Source organism: Esox lucius, chromosome 17 (assembly GCF_011004845.1).
Source record: "Esox lucius isolate fEsoLuc1 chromosome 17, fEsoLuc1.pri, whole genome shotgun sequence".
Lineage (NCBI taxonomy): Eukaryota > Metazoa > Chordata > Actinopteri > Esociformes > Esocidae > Esox > Esox lucius.
Genome location: NC_047585.1, coordinates 45116192 through 45131954, shown reverse-complemented (window position 1 = coordinate 45131954; position 15763 = coordinate 45116192). Strand labels below are relative to the sequence as shown.

At 43.9% G+C, this 15763-nt stretch overlaps 2 protein-coding genes and 1 non-coding gene across 6 annotated transcripts in view; all 3 read left to right on the top strand.

The window, feature by feature from the left end:
• The first annotated feature begins 25 nt into the window (after positions 1–25).
• Positions 26–7281, top strand: LOC105006295 (WD repeat-containing protein 88). Of its 2 annotated transcripts, XM_010864748.3 has the most exons (11): positions 26–237; positions 1269–1379; positions 1731–1819; positions 4567–4630; positions 4803–4941; positions 5218–5347; positions 5567–5751; positions 5860–5942; positions 6052–6120; positions 6502–6600; positions 6890–7281. In XM_010864748.3, the coding sequence occupies exons 1-11, from the start codon at positions 136–138 to the stop codon at positions 7016–7018; spliced, it is 1200 nt and encodes a 399-aa protein (XP_010863050.1). In that variant the 5' UTR covers positions 26–135; the 3' UTR covers positions 7019–7281. The 2 variants fall into 2 exon arrangements, with proteins under 2 accessions (XP_010863050.1, XP_019910934.1); XM_020055375.2 differs by lacking the exon at positions 6890–7281 and having other exon boundaries at positions 6060–6120; positions 6502–6592.
• A 204-nt stretch (positions 7282–7485) lies between these two features.
• trnat-agu lies at positions 7486–7559 on the top strand. Its single transcript has one exon. It is a non-coding gene; the product is annotated as a tRNA-Thr (tRNA).
• A 249-nt stretch (positions 7560–7808) lies between these two features.
• The window catches only part of lrp3 (low density lipoprotein receptor-related protein 3), a 32682-nt gene continuing 24727 nt past the window's right edge, over positions 7809–15763 (top strand). For 2 of the 3 annotated variants that reach the window (XM_029113847.2, XM_029113846.2), the window contains exon 1: positions 7809–8499. In XM_029113847.2, the coding sequence (XP_028969680.2) occupies positions 8424–8499 (76 nt within the window). In that variant the 5' untranslated portion in view covers positions 7809–8423. Of the gene's footprint in view, positions 8500–13063; positions 13094–15763 lie in introns of those variants that run through there. The other variant, XM_029113848.2, reaches the window with a different exon arrangement.

The following is a 15763-nucleotide window of genomic DNA, read 5'->3' as shown; positions in this document are numbered from 1 at the left end:
TGTCACGGCCATTGCTATGGAAACACTGAATGGGGGAGCAAACTTTGTACGACATTGGCCAGTACCGGGTATCTCGTTCCGCGAAATGAATATGCGGTGGGTGTTATAGGGAAACATTAGGTTCCTGGAAAGAAAATGTCACGGAGAGATGTCGACCCGTTGGCCCTGGATGACACCACTGAAGACGGGAAGGATCTGGAGAGTGTCTCGCTCTGGGCCCACGAGGCGCTTGCCCAGGTTATTGACTGTTAATGGTAGTTCGCTAAAGTTGATTAGCTATATTGCTAGAGCGGATTTTTTATAATGTCGATAAACTAATAGAAAGGTGTGTGCTGTAGTGTTTTGCGGGAACTCTCGTGGTGAATTGTTGAATCTAGCTGTCATTGCAGTTGAATCACTTTCATAGCGAATTTCTCGTCACCGCGCCGCTGATTATATACACTCACTAGTTCAGTCTAGTTCGGCCAAGCTAAGTGATAGAAATTAGTCAAAACTTCAATGTCTCATTGAATGTTTGACCGGCTGAATTCGATTTTTCTTTTTACTCATGATGCAATTTGATTTGTAGGCCAGTCAGCTGTCACTTGTAGTCTTTTTGATGCTTTTCTTTACGGCCATTAAATTGGCAGAATGCAGAGCAGACAGCACGGCATGAAACGCTTCCTATACACCTGACAGGTGTCCAAACGCATATATGACAAAAAACCTCCCCACAGTTGTGTCATTAATGTAGGTGCCATTTTGGAATAGAAAATTAGACTAATCGTTACTTCATTGCTCCATTGGCTAATCACCTTGTACAATTTACAAAATGTTTTAGCCCTGGGCCCTAAACTATTAGGCTTGCTCTAGGTATCACGTTCAGTACTGAGGACTGTGGTTTACAATCTGAATGTGGGATGTAAGTTACCATCTGTTAAGATGTCTTTGTAGTAGTTTGGATGTTAGACAGCCTGCCAGATGTAAGCTACAACTAGCAATTTTTTTAGTAATCAGTGGACGTTAACACTTCCTGTTTTATCAACACCTACATCATTGGCCCTAAGTCATACTTACAGTTTAGTCATTTAGAAGACATCTAGAGCAACCTGCACTTAGTGCGTTCCTCTAATGTGGGCTGAGAGAGAGAACCACATATAATCATAGTAGGTGCATGGTGATACTCCTAATTAGGTTGTGGTCAAGTCAGTCAGTGGTTCAACCGTACGGTCCGTGGTGAAGATCTGTGGAGATGAGCGCTGATTCCCAGGTGGTGCCTCTTCCCTCAGATTACCGTCAAGGTGCTCAGGGGTCACACTGAGGCCGTCACCAGCTGTCAGTTCTGCTTCGACGACACCAAAGTCCTGACCAGCTCCCAAGACACGACGGCCAGACTGTGGGTACGTCCACCTAATATGCCCGTGACTATCGTGGTGTGGCTGACCTGACCGGGCGCCTTTGTCCGTGTCCCGGATGAATCACTGCTATGTAGAGTTTGCTGTGTTTCAGGCTATGTGGGGAGGGGTCATTTGGAACCCAGGCGATTTGAGCACAGGAGATTTGGAACACAGGCGATTTGGAACACAGGAGATTTGGAACACAGAGGATTTGGAACACATTCAGTGTTAGAATGAATGAATATGATTTAAAGCCAGTTCACTTTCCAAGTCGCGTCCTGATCGACACTAGTGCGCTGTGCAGCAACTAGTCTGCGATTTGGGAAGTGAGCTTCATGTCGTCTCCTTTTCAAGGACGCAGAGAGCGGTGCCACACTGCTGGCCTACAAGGGTGGACATCAGTTAAACGTCTCTGAGTGCGCCTTGGTTCCTGACAAGAAGAGGTGAGTTTGCCCACCCAGACGAACGTTGTCCACAAAAGTCCTCCTATTGTTCCCGTGGCCAGCTGGGGACTACATTGGTTTTCACTCGATTAAACTCCTTTTTGCCCGTGTATATCACATCCCACAGAGAGCTGTGTATGTTCCAGTGCTGGGAGACCTCGGTGCTGATCGCTTCTAGGTCCATTAATTCAGCACAATACAATATTATGCTTGGGCCAAGGCCCCCCCTCAGCTGCTTTCACACGGCTGAGGCATTCGTAGCAGAAGGCGCTCGACAACCTACCGAGAGCTGGACTCAGATGTTAGGGATGTTCCCATTCAAGGCAAACTCAAGGCGGATTGTTTTACAGATTGATTGATTCTGTACTGCATAGTGCTTCTACTGGCACCGTAAAAACATTTTTCCATTTAAACAAATCATTGTTGAGCCAGGCATTCATATGTTGTAGCATTCAGAAAACCTATTCATAGCTTGGAGAGTCAAATGGCTGTCTTTCTTTCTGCATGGTCAAACACACAACCCACTTCACATTCTGAAATGGTACCCTAATCCATATGTACTTGTCAGATGTAGTGTACTTTAAAGGGCACCATTTAGGACTCATCCGGTCAAGGTCTTTTAGTGTTTGACTGCTCCTTTGTTTGTGCTCCCCACTGGCACAGACCAGCACTGTTGCCAGGTTACATTAGTTGACGATAAACCACAATTAATGCTGGCCTGTAGGGAGCAATACAGCTTCATTATAAAAACACTGGATAGGGAGAAGGTCTTCAGCTCCATATTAACCCTGGTTTGTAAGGAGGAGGTCTACAGCTCCATATTAACACTGGGTTGTAGGGAGGAGGTCTATAGCTCCATATTAACACTGGGTTGTAGGGAGGAGGTCTACAGCTCCATAATAACACTGGGTTGTAAGGAGGAGGTCTATAGCTCCATATTAACACTGGGTTGTAGGGAGGAGGTCTACAGCTCCATATTAACACTGGGTTGTAGGGAGGAGGTCTACAGCTCCATAATAACACTGGGTTGTAGGGAGGAGGTCTACAGCTCCATAATAACACTGGGTTGTAAGGAGGAGGTCTATAGCTCCATATTAACACTGGGTTGTAGGGAGGAGGTCTATAGCTCCATATTAACACTGGGTTGTAGGGAGGAGGTCTACAGCTCCATAATAACACTGGGTTGTAGGGAGGAGGTCTATAGCTCCATAATAACACTGGGTTGTAGGGAGGAGGTCTACAGCTCCATATTAACACTGGGTTGTAGGGAGGAGGTCTACAGCTCTATAATAACACTGGGTTGTAGGGAGGAGGTCTACAGCTCCATAATAACACTGGGTTGTAGGGAGGAGGTCTACAGCTCCATATTAACACTGGGTTGTAGGGAGGAGGTCTACAGCTCCATAATAACACTGGGTTGTAGGGAGGAGGTCTACAGCTCCATAATAACACTGGGTTGTAGGGAGGAGGTCTATAGCTCCATAATAACACTGGGTTGTAGGGAGGAGGTCTACAGCTCCATAATAACACTGGGTTGTAGGGAGGAGGTCTATAGCTCCATAATAACACAGGGTTGTAGGGAGGAGGTCTACAGCTCCATAATAACACTGGGTTGTAGGGAGGAGGTCTACAGCTCCATAATAACACTGGGTTGTAGGGAGGAGGTCTATAGCTCCATAATAACACAGGGTTGTAGGGAGGAGGTCTACAGCTCCATATTAACACTGGGTTGTAGGGAGGAGTTATTTTTACATTTTACACATTGTGCTTTTGCAGATAACCAGTCTGAAACCCCAAAGAGCTAGCAACAACAACAGTTGTAGGAAAAAGGTAGTAGGTTGAAAGGAGGAAACCTAGAGAAGAACCAGACTCTGAGGGATATCCAGTCCTCTTCTGGCTGTGCAGAGTGAAGATTATAAGAATACAAGATTATAATAATGAATAAATGCATTTTAGCTGTGAGTTCATATAAAAAATCCAAGTCAGCTGCATTACCAGGTGGGTAGGACAGGGACAGTCAGGTGGGATGTGGGCAGTGGCAGGACAGGGACAGTCAGGTGGGATGTGGGCAGTGGCAGGACAGGGACAGTCAGGTGGGATGTGGGCAGTGGCAGGACAGGGACAGTCAGGTGGGATGTGGGCAGTGGCAGGACAGGGACAGTCAGGTGGGATGTGGGCAGTGGCAGGACAGGGACAGTCAGGTGGGATGTGGGCAGTGGCAGGACAGGGACAGTCAGGTGGGATGTGGGCAGTGACAGCCAGAATCATCAGGCATCAACTTGATCTGCAGCACAACCTGGAGGACTTTGGACAGGGACAGCTTCAAATCATTCTGTGCCAGGTAGTCCAGAGGCGTGGTCCATGGTCTCATGTCCTAAGTTTAAAATGAACTTGACACAAGGAAAGTTAGAGCGCAATCTTTGGATTCACAAAGGGAACTGACACTATTCCCCTGGGACAATAATGTTGCAGTACCCTGTTCCTAATAACCAGAGACATGTGGAATAGTGGGCCACTGGGGTTCATGTGAGAATGGGGTCTTGATTCCTTCACTGACACTCAATGACATGTCAGGGTTTGTGTGTGAAATATTGTGAAACATTTGGATAAAGGTGGAGTTTAATAATCATCACAAACAAAGTGTTTGTCTCGTTTTTTGCTCTCCCTTCGTCCCTTTCTCATTGCTTCTATCTTATGTCTCGTTTCTCTCACCCACCTTTTTCTCCCCTCTCTTTCCCCTCCCCCAGACTGATCACTGCGTCATGGGACAAAACCCTTAAGGCCTGGGACATGGAGACAGGCACGGTCATTGTGAGTCAGCCTAATGGATGTTGTCACCTCTGGCTCTTGTCATTATGAGTCAATATCAGCTAACAAATTATCAGGGGAGATGAGGTATTTTCACCCTCTAAATGTCAAGGGACCGTTCTTAAATCACAGCCCATGTACTTCCGTTTCCAACATCTGTGTCTGTGTCACCTAGTGGACGGCAGCTCAGGACGGTCTCCTGACGTCATGCAGCGTCTCGGCGGATGGGAAGTACGTAGCGTCCTCTTCTGACCCCGAGAACCGTCTCTGCCTCACCTCAGCCGATACAGGGGAGAGGATCCTCCAAATCAAAGGTGAAGCCAACGTCGTCCGGTAGTGAAAGTGGATCTCGATGGGGATTTTTCTATAGACATGTGCTAATGCTAGGTTGTGCAAATATGTTGTGCTATGTTCACGCTGTCATAAGCGATCTTCTGTCAGAGGCGCAGCCAGCAATGCATGTAGACGGGCACATGCACAGACGGTTCTAGTGACTGTGACGCCGTGCATGGTGCTCTTCAGGAATGTTCTGTTGCCTGTGGCAACAACGTCAGTGAGCCTAGGTTGATGTCATGTTGTTCTTCCCTCAGGTCATCACAAGGCCACGATCATGCAGTGCTGCTTTGATCCACAGAGCCAGCATGTAGCCAGTGTATCTGCAGACAGAAGCATAAAGCTGTGGGACATGGTCTCCAACAAAACTACCCTCTCTATCAATAGGTCAGGACTAAACCTGTCTAACTTTATTATTTTAATATGATAGCAATATGACCAAACTATTTCCCACTACATACACACACACAACGGCTGATCTTGGCACGTTTTTGACGAGGAACATGGTATTACATTGGGTCTTTGCCTTTAATATGTGTCTTTGTGGTTTAAGCTTGTCGAGTGTTGTTTGAGCTCTAATCTGAGTTTTACGGCATCCTTGCTCAGCACGCACACCAACGTCATCGCAAACTGCTGTTTCACTCCTAACGGTCGCCATCTGTGCACGGCATCATGGGACAAGTCTCTACGGCTGTGGGACATCCAGACGGGAACATACCGTTCCCACGGAGGTCTGGTCCTCGGCAAAGGTCACGACGGTTCCATCAGCTCTTGCGCCTTCTCCAGCGACGGTACGGGCACCAGAGGGGATGTTCCTTCTCACCCCTGTCTCAATGTGTCAGCCTGAGTCCCCATTAAAGCTGCTCCACCAGGCTGACTGTGGTGTTCTGGTCCACCAGCGTCCCTCCTTGTGTCGGGGGCCTATGACAGGACCGTGGCTGTGTGGGACATGAACGCCGTCTGCAGGACTCTGGTGTTGAAGGTATATCAACAGAGTGCAGTTGTATCAATACTGTAGCTGAGTTTAGACAGATTTGAAGGTAAACAGGTGTGTGTGTGGTGTGTGTCCTAACATCTCTAAACTGCCCTAGGGACACAGAGATTGGGTGACAGATGTCTCAATCAGTGCTGACAGGAACTGTGTTGCTTCTGCTTCCAAGGTACACACACATACGTACCTCAGGGTCATGTCATCTTGCTGTAGGCAACGGGGAATGTTTGACAGAAAGTTTATATTGTTGTATGATGAGGCACACTGTAAAGACCTTTTTTTCACCTTTATTTAACCAGCAATGACAACCTGACCAAGGGAACATAAAGACTAAACCAACCAAAAAACTCCACTATTCAGTTGAATATGAATATCTTCCTGTAATACACTGCTTCTTTGCAGTGCTAATTTCAGGTGCCGTAATACTGCTCTGCTTTCCAGTGCCATGTGTCAGTACAGTTTTCCAGTGCCATATTAGCTGTACCATTTTACAGTGCTACTTTACAGTGCTAGTTTTATCTTACGTTATTGATAAATGTACTGTTTAAAGGACACGACTGTAAGGCTGTGGAATATTGAACATGCTGAGGCGATACCTGCAGTTATTGAGGCTAGGAAGACTCAGGGAATGGGTTATCATATCCTCAAGGTTGGTATTTTATCTACACACTATTTCTGTTCACATTAAGAACATTAATTTTTTTTATTTGCGGCTATGAGAGTCAATTGTCAAACATTCTCCCCCGAACCCATTTTCATATCAGGTGACCCCATGTGGGGTCATGACCCATAGTTTGGGATCCTCTGCTGTGAACCTGGGGCCAGTGTTAAATTTAAATCATGAATATGCTACATAGGGAGATCCAAGTTAGGGCTGTGATTGAGGACCATGTGTGACAGTTCTCATTAACCTACTCTATGATTTTCTTGTGTTTCAGTGTGAGGAATGTGGAAAAGCTTTCTCCATTTCTCGACTGGAGAATTCAGATCTGGTCACAAAGTGTGTTTTCTGCCGGCTGAAGACACCAACCAGATACCACCTTCAACCTCTGCAGTTCATTAACTGAATGTAGGCTATGTAATGTCTTATTTTGTCATCGTTGTTGGAGATTGTATTTAAATCAAGAGTTTTAAGATGTCAAAGCAGACAAGGCCCTTTCTTAATTTGACTGCTTTCATCCTGTCTGAATTGATGAGTTGTGCTACCACATTGTGTCTGGGAAGCAGTTAAATTCCCCCCTCAGAATGGCAGTTTATATTCTCCCTCAGAATGGCAGTTAAATTCGTCAGTGTCTTTTACTGTATCGTATTAAAGCTCTACTTCATTCACTTCGGCAAAACATGAAATGTGAGTCTTTGTCTCCCACGTACAGGTTACCCGCCCTCAACACACATGCACACACCATTATTTATTTAAACAACAAAGGGGGCGGGGGGGGTCTAGCCGTTATAACCTATACCTGGTCGAGGGCTGTGCTCTTTCTAGCCACAATAGCTAGAAACATAAACCCTTTTATTTCTGTCTCGAACCAGCGGCGCTGTGGCTTAGTTGGTTAAAGCGCCTGTCTAGTAAACAGGAGATCCTGAGTTCGAATCTCAGCAGTGCCTTTTTACTTTACATTAACGTACTTTTTCAAAGATTTTTGCAAGGATTTCCTAGCTTTGGTAAAACTAGCTCATCAAGACATTATTTGCGATTCAGATATTAAAATTCGCCAGCAATCCACGTAAATACATGAATCGAAAATGTTACAGAGCAAACATAACCCTGGATTCATATTTAATACTGCCATCCGACCGGGAGGGGGCAGGATTTTACGGCAACATCAGAGCGGCGTGTTCAGTCAAAACCCCGTCCACCGCGGGATGGGGGCAAAACAAAAAAATCTATTAGGCATACCAAACTGAAACGACGGAATAAACAAAGGGTTCACCATTACTTGAGTATGACAGGCAGCGTATTGTGCAGGGTAATTATTCACGGCCACATTCTCGTCCATATTGTACAGAATAATGCATACAAATAGATACAATACTCGGTTGTGCTAGGTAAACAAGCGCTATCATAAACGTTCCGAACCGGAATAAAGCAGCGAAAGCTTAAGACGCCTGCAGCCTAAGTATATTTTTGTTCTCGCTCGGACGGTCTCGCGAACGCAGATACTTTATTTCCATTACAGAACAACCGTCACAGCAGAAAACAAACCAGGAGCAATTCACAGAGACGGACGCTGTACGATCCCATTTCCCTTCGCCGGGCATCACTACATTGCGCTAGCGCGAAGCAAATCATCTGGGTAGTTTTTTATGGCGTTATAATCCCTTTCCGCTTCCTCGTGGTTATTCTTTGTACAACGAAGGGACGTGGGTTCATGACATATTCAAGTGGGACGGACAATATTCGGAGGCTCTCACTACAGATGTTAGGGAAATTACCCCCAAGATGACAAAAGAACGACTTGGGCAAATGGAATGATGGATCGGTTTGGAGCGCCAGAGCTTCTGTTGATCAAATGGATATGTATACGGTTCGCTTTGGACTGCGTTGGTGAGTACTTATGGAAAACACAATGTAACCCTTCCTAATAACGAACATTCCATCGGATGACTAACATTCTCTAGGCCAGTTCTTGATCTAAAACTTTGTTATATTTACAAACGTGTCCTTTTAAATCCCGAGTTGTGAATCCGCTACATTCTGCAGTTTTCATTTCCTCCCCTCCTCACTTACAAAGGTCCTAAACAAATTATCATAGGACTACGATATTGGTTACTTCGTGAAAGGTGAAGCGGTCCGATATTGTATTGGAATGTTGTGTTATCATTGCATTTCTCCGAGACAGTAAATCTGCAGTGGCATGTTTCCGCTCTGCAATATGGATCACGGTTGTGAATTGATTTCTCCGGCTAAATTATAGCATGAGTTTGTAAACATAGGTCCCCTGTCTGTAATCCGCGTGTGTAATGACCTGTCCACACAAACACATCAAAACATACATTTGCTCTCATCATCAATACAGCCGATCTGCTATCTGCATTACATCATTGTTCGTGCACAGCATCAATCCAGATGTCTGGCTCTGGTGCAGATGGCATTAGATCAGAGGACAGACTGGCTTCAAGCCAGCGCAAACGCCACTGCATTATAAAGATCAAGGCTCTGTTCTGGTAATAAGTCAAATTGTTATTCATGAAGAAGACTAAAACATAGATAGATAGTTAGATAGATAAGGTAGCTTTATCACAAAGATAACTTTTCTATCACTATTTTAACCTGTGTGATGTTTGTATTTTTCAAATGATTTTATGCTGCTGTGGTCAAGCCAATATCTATCATGGGACTCTCTTTGGTCCCTCAGCCCTGAAACCACCAGTCCCTCTCAAAACAAGCAGTCCTGTCTGTCTCTCTGTGGTCTGTCTGTCTCTCTGTGGTCTGTCTGTCTGTTTCTCTGCGGTCTGTTTGTCTCTGTCTGTGGTATATCTTTGATGTCTATCTGTTTTGTCTATATTCTGCTGTGTTTATGGGCAGCCATCTCCCTTTCTCTTCTACCTCAGGACTCTGTCTCCCCTCCCCCACGACTCCGTGTCTCCATGCTCATGGGGCCCTGGCCTCCAGAGGTTAAGGTGTGAGCTGAAGGTGTTGTTATGGTGCGTGTGTTGTGGTGGTGGTGGTGTAGGGGGGTAAAGAAACCTGACACCCCCAAATGGACTTGTATTTCCCTTTCTTTACCCCTCACACAAAAGAGGAACCCTGAGAACACCCTCTTCCCTTCCCCCCTCCCCCCCTCCCCTCTGCTCAGGAACACATGTAGAGGCTTGCTGTTACCATAGCAACCTCTTACCACAAGAAAGTGAGGGTTCCTTTATCTACACAGCGACTGAAGCTCAGACAGCTAGCCTGGTATACAGAAGTTCTCTAACACAGACAGCTAGCCTGGTATACAGAAGTTCTCTAACACAGACAGCTGGCATGGTATACAGAAGTTCTCTAACACAGACAGCTAGCCTGTTAAACAGAAGTTCTCTAACAAAGACAGCTAGCCTGGTATACAGAAGTTCTCTAACACAGACAGCTAGCCTGGTATATAGACATTCTCTAACACAAATAGTTAGCCTGGTATAGAGAAGTACTCTAACACAGACTGCTAGCCTGGTATACAAAAGCACTGTAACACAGACACCTTGCCTGGTATACAGAGGTACTCTAGCTATTTTTATTTTCAGGTGAGTGGGATCAACAGAGAAAAACATTGGAAGTATTTACTCCTTTCCGTGATATAGCCGCTGTTATTTCATTTGATGAGTTACCCAGAAAGCTATACAGCAGTCCTCTGCAGTGGCATGTGTTCTCTTGGCAGCGTCCCAGTCAGCATCATAGTTCTTATATACTGCACACATTTCACCAGGGAATAGGGTTCCATTGAAGGCACCTACAGTAAACTGTTCTCTAGTTGTTGTGGGACTGGCGTTGGGTTGTGTCGACACGTGTGTGAAATGGATGGACGTGAGAAACACCCTCTGATCTACTGCATTAGTCAGTGTGGGTCTGTTTATGTGTGTATTGGCCAAGAACGAATTGGCCTAATTTCTTCTCCCTAGATAGACAGTTGGTGTGTGAATGTAGAGACGCCTATTTAATTTGGCCAGTTCAGCTTGCTCCATAAGCATAGAAGGACATAACTGTGTTCTATACAGCTCAGTAATCCATTTAAATAGACAGGTTTTTACCAACGCTCAAGTAGGGAGATACTCGACAGGATGGATAGACTCTGTTCTTGATTAATTATCTCTGTTTTGGATGAATAGACTGTTTTGGATGAATAGAATCTGTTTTGGGTAAATAGACACTACAGAATAAACACTCTGTTTTGGATGCATGGACTCTGTTTTGGATGCATGGACTCTGCTTTGGATGCATGGACTCTGTTTTGGAAGGATAGATTGTTCTGGATGGATATACTCTTCTGGACAGACAGACTCTTTGCAGGATGAGTAGACTTTTCATGATGTATACAATCTGCTGGTCTCAGCGTTCTTTGGACACAGAGAAGAGAGATTGGTCATTTGAAGAAAGGGTGTGTCAGAAGGGTGTCGATGCACCGCTGCTGCTCAGCGTCTGGCCAGTGATGCAGGTAGGTGTTCTTTGTTCCTCGCTCTCTGCATCCCTGTCTTGGCAGTGCCAGCCACCATCCCACAGAAAAGGCAGATGCCAGTGTAGTTTATTACACCTGACTGGCATGAGGGAGGAGGGAGAGAGACGTGTGAGAGTGATAACTAGTGAACTATATGGGGAATAAGGAGAGTAAGTAGTGTACTATATAGGGAATAAGGAGAGTAAGTAGTGTACTATATGGGGAATAAGGAGAGTAAGTAGTGTACTATATAGGGAATAAGGAGAGTAAGTAGTGTACTATATAGGGAATAAGGAGAGTAAGTAGTGTACTATATAGGGGATGAGGTGAGTAAGTAGTGTACTATATAGGGAATAAGGAGAGTAAGTAGTGTACTATATAGGGAATAAGGAGAGTAAGTAGTGTACTATATAGGGAATAAGGAGAGTAAGTAGTGTACTATATAGGGGATGAGGTGAGTAAGTAGTGTACTATATAGGGAATAAGGAGAGTAAGTAGTGTACTATATAGGGAATAAGGAGAGTAAGTAGTGTACTATATAGGGAATAAGGAGAGTAAGTAGTGTACTATATAGGGGATAAGGTGAGTAATTAGTGTACTATATAGGGAATAAGGAGAGTAAGTAGTGTACTATATAGGGAATAAGGAGAGTAAGAAGTGTACTATATAGGGAATAAGGAGAGTAAGTAGTGTACTATATAGGGGATAAGGTGAGTAAGTAGTGTACTTTATAGGGAATACGGAGATTAAGTATTGTACTATATAGGGAATAAGGAGAGTAAGTAGTGTACTATATAGGGAATAAGGAGAGTAAGTAGTGTACTATATAGGGAATAAGGAGAGTAAGTAGTGTACTATATAGGGAATAAGGAGAGTAAGTAGTGTACTATATAGGGAATAAGGAGAGTAAGTAGTGTACTATATAGGGAATAAGGAGAGTAAATAGTGTACTATATAGGGGATGAGGTGAGTAAATAATGTACTATATAGGGAATGAGGTGAGTAAGTTGTTACTCTTACAGCTCTGGAAAAAATGTAAGGAAAAGTTTTGAGTGAGGAACAGAAGGGTTAAAATTGCAGTGGTCTCTTAATTTTAATCCTTCTGTTCCTCGCTTAAAACCATTCTTTTCAACTTTTTTGGAAAGGTAAGAAAAATGTGCAGTGGTCTCTTAATTTTTTCCGGAGCTGTATATTTTGTTTCTCTGTATTGCAGTCAGGCTTCAGAGCTGGCAGGCTTCAGGCTTTGTCCAGCCATGGGTGTATCTCAGCATCTCTTAAGGTCGTAACCTGTTTTGTGCAACTGTTTATATAATTTAGCTAAAGCCTTCTTTATGCTAGTCCTAGAACACTACCATCAGAATACCACTGTTAGAATACCACCATCAGAATACCACAGTTAGAATACCACCATCAGAATTCCATCATTAGAATACCAAAGTCTGAATACCACCATTAGAATACCACCATTAGAATTCCATCATTAGAATACCAAAGTCTGAATACCACCATTAGAATACAACGTATAGAAAACCACAGTTAGAATACCACCATTAGAATTCCATCATTAGAATACCAAAGTCTGAATACCACCATTAGAATACCACCATTAGAATTCCATCATTAGAATACCAAAGTCTGAATACCACCATTAGAATACCACCATTAGAATACCAAAGTCTGAATACCACCGTTAGAATACCGCTTTCAGAATACCACCGTCATAATACCACAGTTAGAATACCATGGCTGTTCTCCTGCCTGTATACACTCCCCTGAGTCAGGCCTGAGAGCAATGCAGATGCATGCACCAGCACACTTACACACACACAGACACACACACACACACACAGACACACTCACACAGTACTCGTCTGCTGTGTTGCCATGCTAGCTCAGAGTCCTGTGGGACGGAAAGAGAGAAAGTAGTAGAGAAAGAGGAATAAAGAGAGAGAAAGAGAGAGAGGAATCAAGAGAGAGAAATTCACCCACTCAGCTCAAGAAACATGTCAGGTTCGCTCCTTTTTAACCTGTTCTGTCAGTTTCTCCCCTGCTCAGTCATATTCTCTCTGGTTCTGTCTCTGTTGTTTCAAGTTCTCTGCTTTTCTCTGCTGTTCTCTTGTTTTTTCCTGTTCTTATATTCTCGCTTGTTCTCTTTGTTTCTCATAGATTATCTCCTGTTCTCTCAGGTCTCATCGTATTTTCTCAGGTTCTCTACTGTTTTCTCTTATTCTCTCTGGTTCTCTTCTGTTCTCTAAGGTTTCTCCCATGTTCACGCACGTCTTCTACTTTTCTTGCAGGTTCTCTCATATACTCTATGGTTCTCTTCTTTTTTCTCAGGTTATTTCCTTTTCACTCAGGTTTCTCATGTGCTCTTCTATTAGTTTTTTCCGTGTAAGGTTCTGTTTTGTTCCCTCCCTTATACTTGTAAACTTCCCACCCTTCTCTATTTACCTTAATTGCACTTTAAGTGTTGCCATTTGTACTGCATTTGCTTTCATTGCACATCTATACATTCCACTTGTAATATACAGCTCCAGAAAAAAATTAAGAGACCACTGCACCTTTTTCTTTCCATTCCAAAAAAGTCGAAAAGGAAGGTTTTGAGTGAGGAACAGAAGGGTTAAAATTAAGAGACCACTGCAAATTGAATGCTTCTGTTCCTCACTGAAAACTTTACTTTTCAACTTTTTTGGAAAGGAAAGAAAAAGTTGCAGTGGTCTCTTATTTTTCTCCAGAGCTGTACATATACTTAATACATCTGCCCACTCTTTGCACTTCTGGTTAGATGCTAACTGCATTTTGTTGTACTGTACTTGTGCTGTTCAATGAAGTTGAATCTAATCTAATCTATTGGATATTAACATCATTATCCTGACAGATGTGTACTTACTGGCAGCGTGGGGTTCAATGGTACACTGGGCCCACGGTTCAGTACATATGGTGGTTTGTGGGTCACAGTAACGGTATGGTTTCGGTAGGAATGACACATCATGCTAGAAGTGTTTGCACTCCAGTAGCAAAGCTTGCAGACTACTGAGTTTACGGTCTTCTTACCCTGGTCATCATATTGAACGCTGAATCCAGAATTTTCCCGCACAGTGGATTTGAAAGATGGAGTTGACTCTAAATATGCTTCTCTCTGTCTCGCTTGTGCCTACCATTGGCACGTTGGAGCTGAGAGAATCGTTGTTTCAGTTTCCCCCCAATGGGTCTGGGATGTCCGTGGGTCCTTAAAAAGTCTTAAAATAATGTATCTAAATAAAAGGCCTTGAAAACTCTTAAATTGTCTTATTTTGTCTTTTTAAATGTCCATTGGTTGTTTAAGGGGTTGTTTTAATGTCATTGGTTGTTTAAGGGGTTGTTTTAATGTCTTTGGTTGTTTAAGGGGTTGTTTTAATGTCATTGGTTGTTTAAGGGGTTGTTTTAATCTCATTGGTTGTTTAAGGGGTTGTTTTAATGTCATTGGTTGTTTAAGGGGTTGTTTTAATCTCATTGGTTGTTTAAGGGGGAGTAGGTTGTGGTCACTGCGATTGCCTCATTTTGAGACATTGGTGTGGAGTAAAGTTTGTCAGAACCCCGGGGCCCCCTGACGGCCTGGGGCCCCAAGCAGTTGCCTGCCTGTTCAAAAGCTACGCATCTCGTTCTGTGTATCTGAATCTACAACGTGTGTGTAGTCTGCAGCGCAATAAGCAAGTTTTGGAAACAATAGGAAGATGACGGCATATCACACGCTGCGTTTCACGTGTATGTATTGAACCGTAGGGGGCATACCGAACGGGTGGATATCATACCGTGTGCCATTGCATAACTACTGGCAGCGTAGAGCCAATATATCCAGCTGCTCCTCTTTATAGCCAGGGGTACATCACAGCCTCTGGGTGTGTTATGTGTTAATTGGATTCTATATGGACAACCATTTCTGCAGTCTTCTAAGTTTGCACACACACACACGCATACACACACACACACACGCATACACACACACACACACACGCAGACACACACGTACACAGACTGCTGGTTTCTTCGTCTTTAATAACTAGCATTGTCGGGAGGGCTCTACTGCAGAGAAATCTGAAGATGGTCACCATGTGCACTCACATTCTCTGAGTTGCAGACAGATGCCGTGCAGCGCCCGAGAGGCCTCCCACAGACACATGCACTTGTTGTTCTCTGCTTGTAAGAATTATTTTGGGATCACAATTGATTTCTATAAAAAAGTCTCTCCTTTCTAACCTCTAACCTTAACCCTAATCTTAAACTATACCATAACCACCACAAATACTCCTGGACTGCACTGTATTTCAACAAACTACTAAAGCTAATTTTAACCTAATCTTAACCCTAACCTGAATAACCTAACCCTAAACTTAACTCCTAACCCTATTCATAAATATTACCCATAAGCCTACAAAGCATTTTCATGTTTGTATGTAATGTCAGGACATTTCTGTAAATTACAGACACACTCATCTGACAGAATTGGATTTGGGCTGCATGTTTTGTTCTGGCCCCTTGAGAGACATTGTCTTGGATGAGGCAGTGGAACACAGGATCAGGAAGTGACCAGAAACAGGACAACCTCACAGCCCAGTACAGGCTGTCCTTGGCTATGGTAGACCAGGTGATGAAACAGGGATAGAACAGACTCCTGTTTTCCTGGCAGGATCTGTCTTTCCA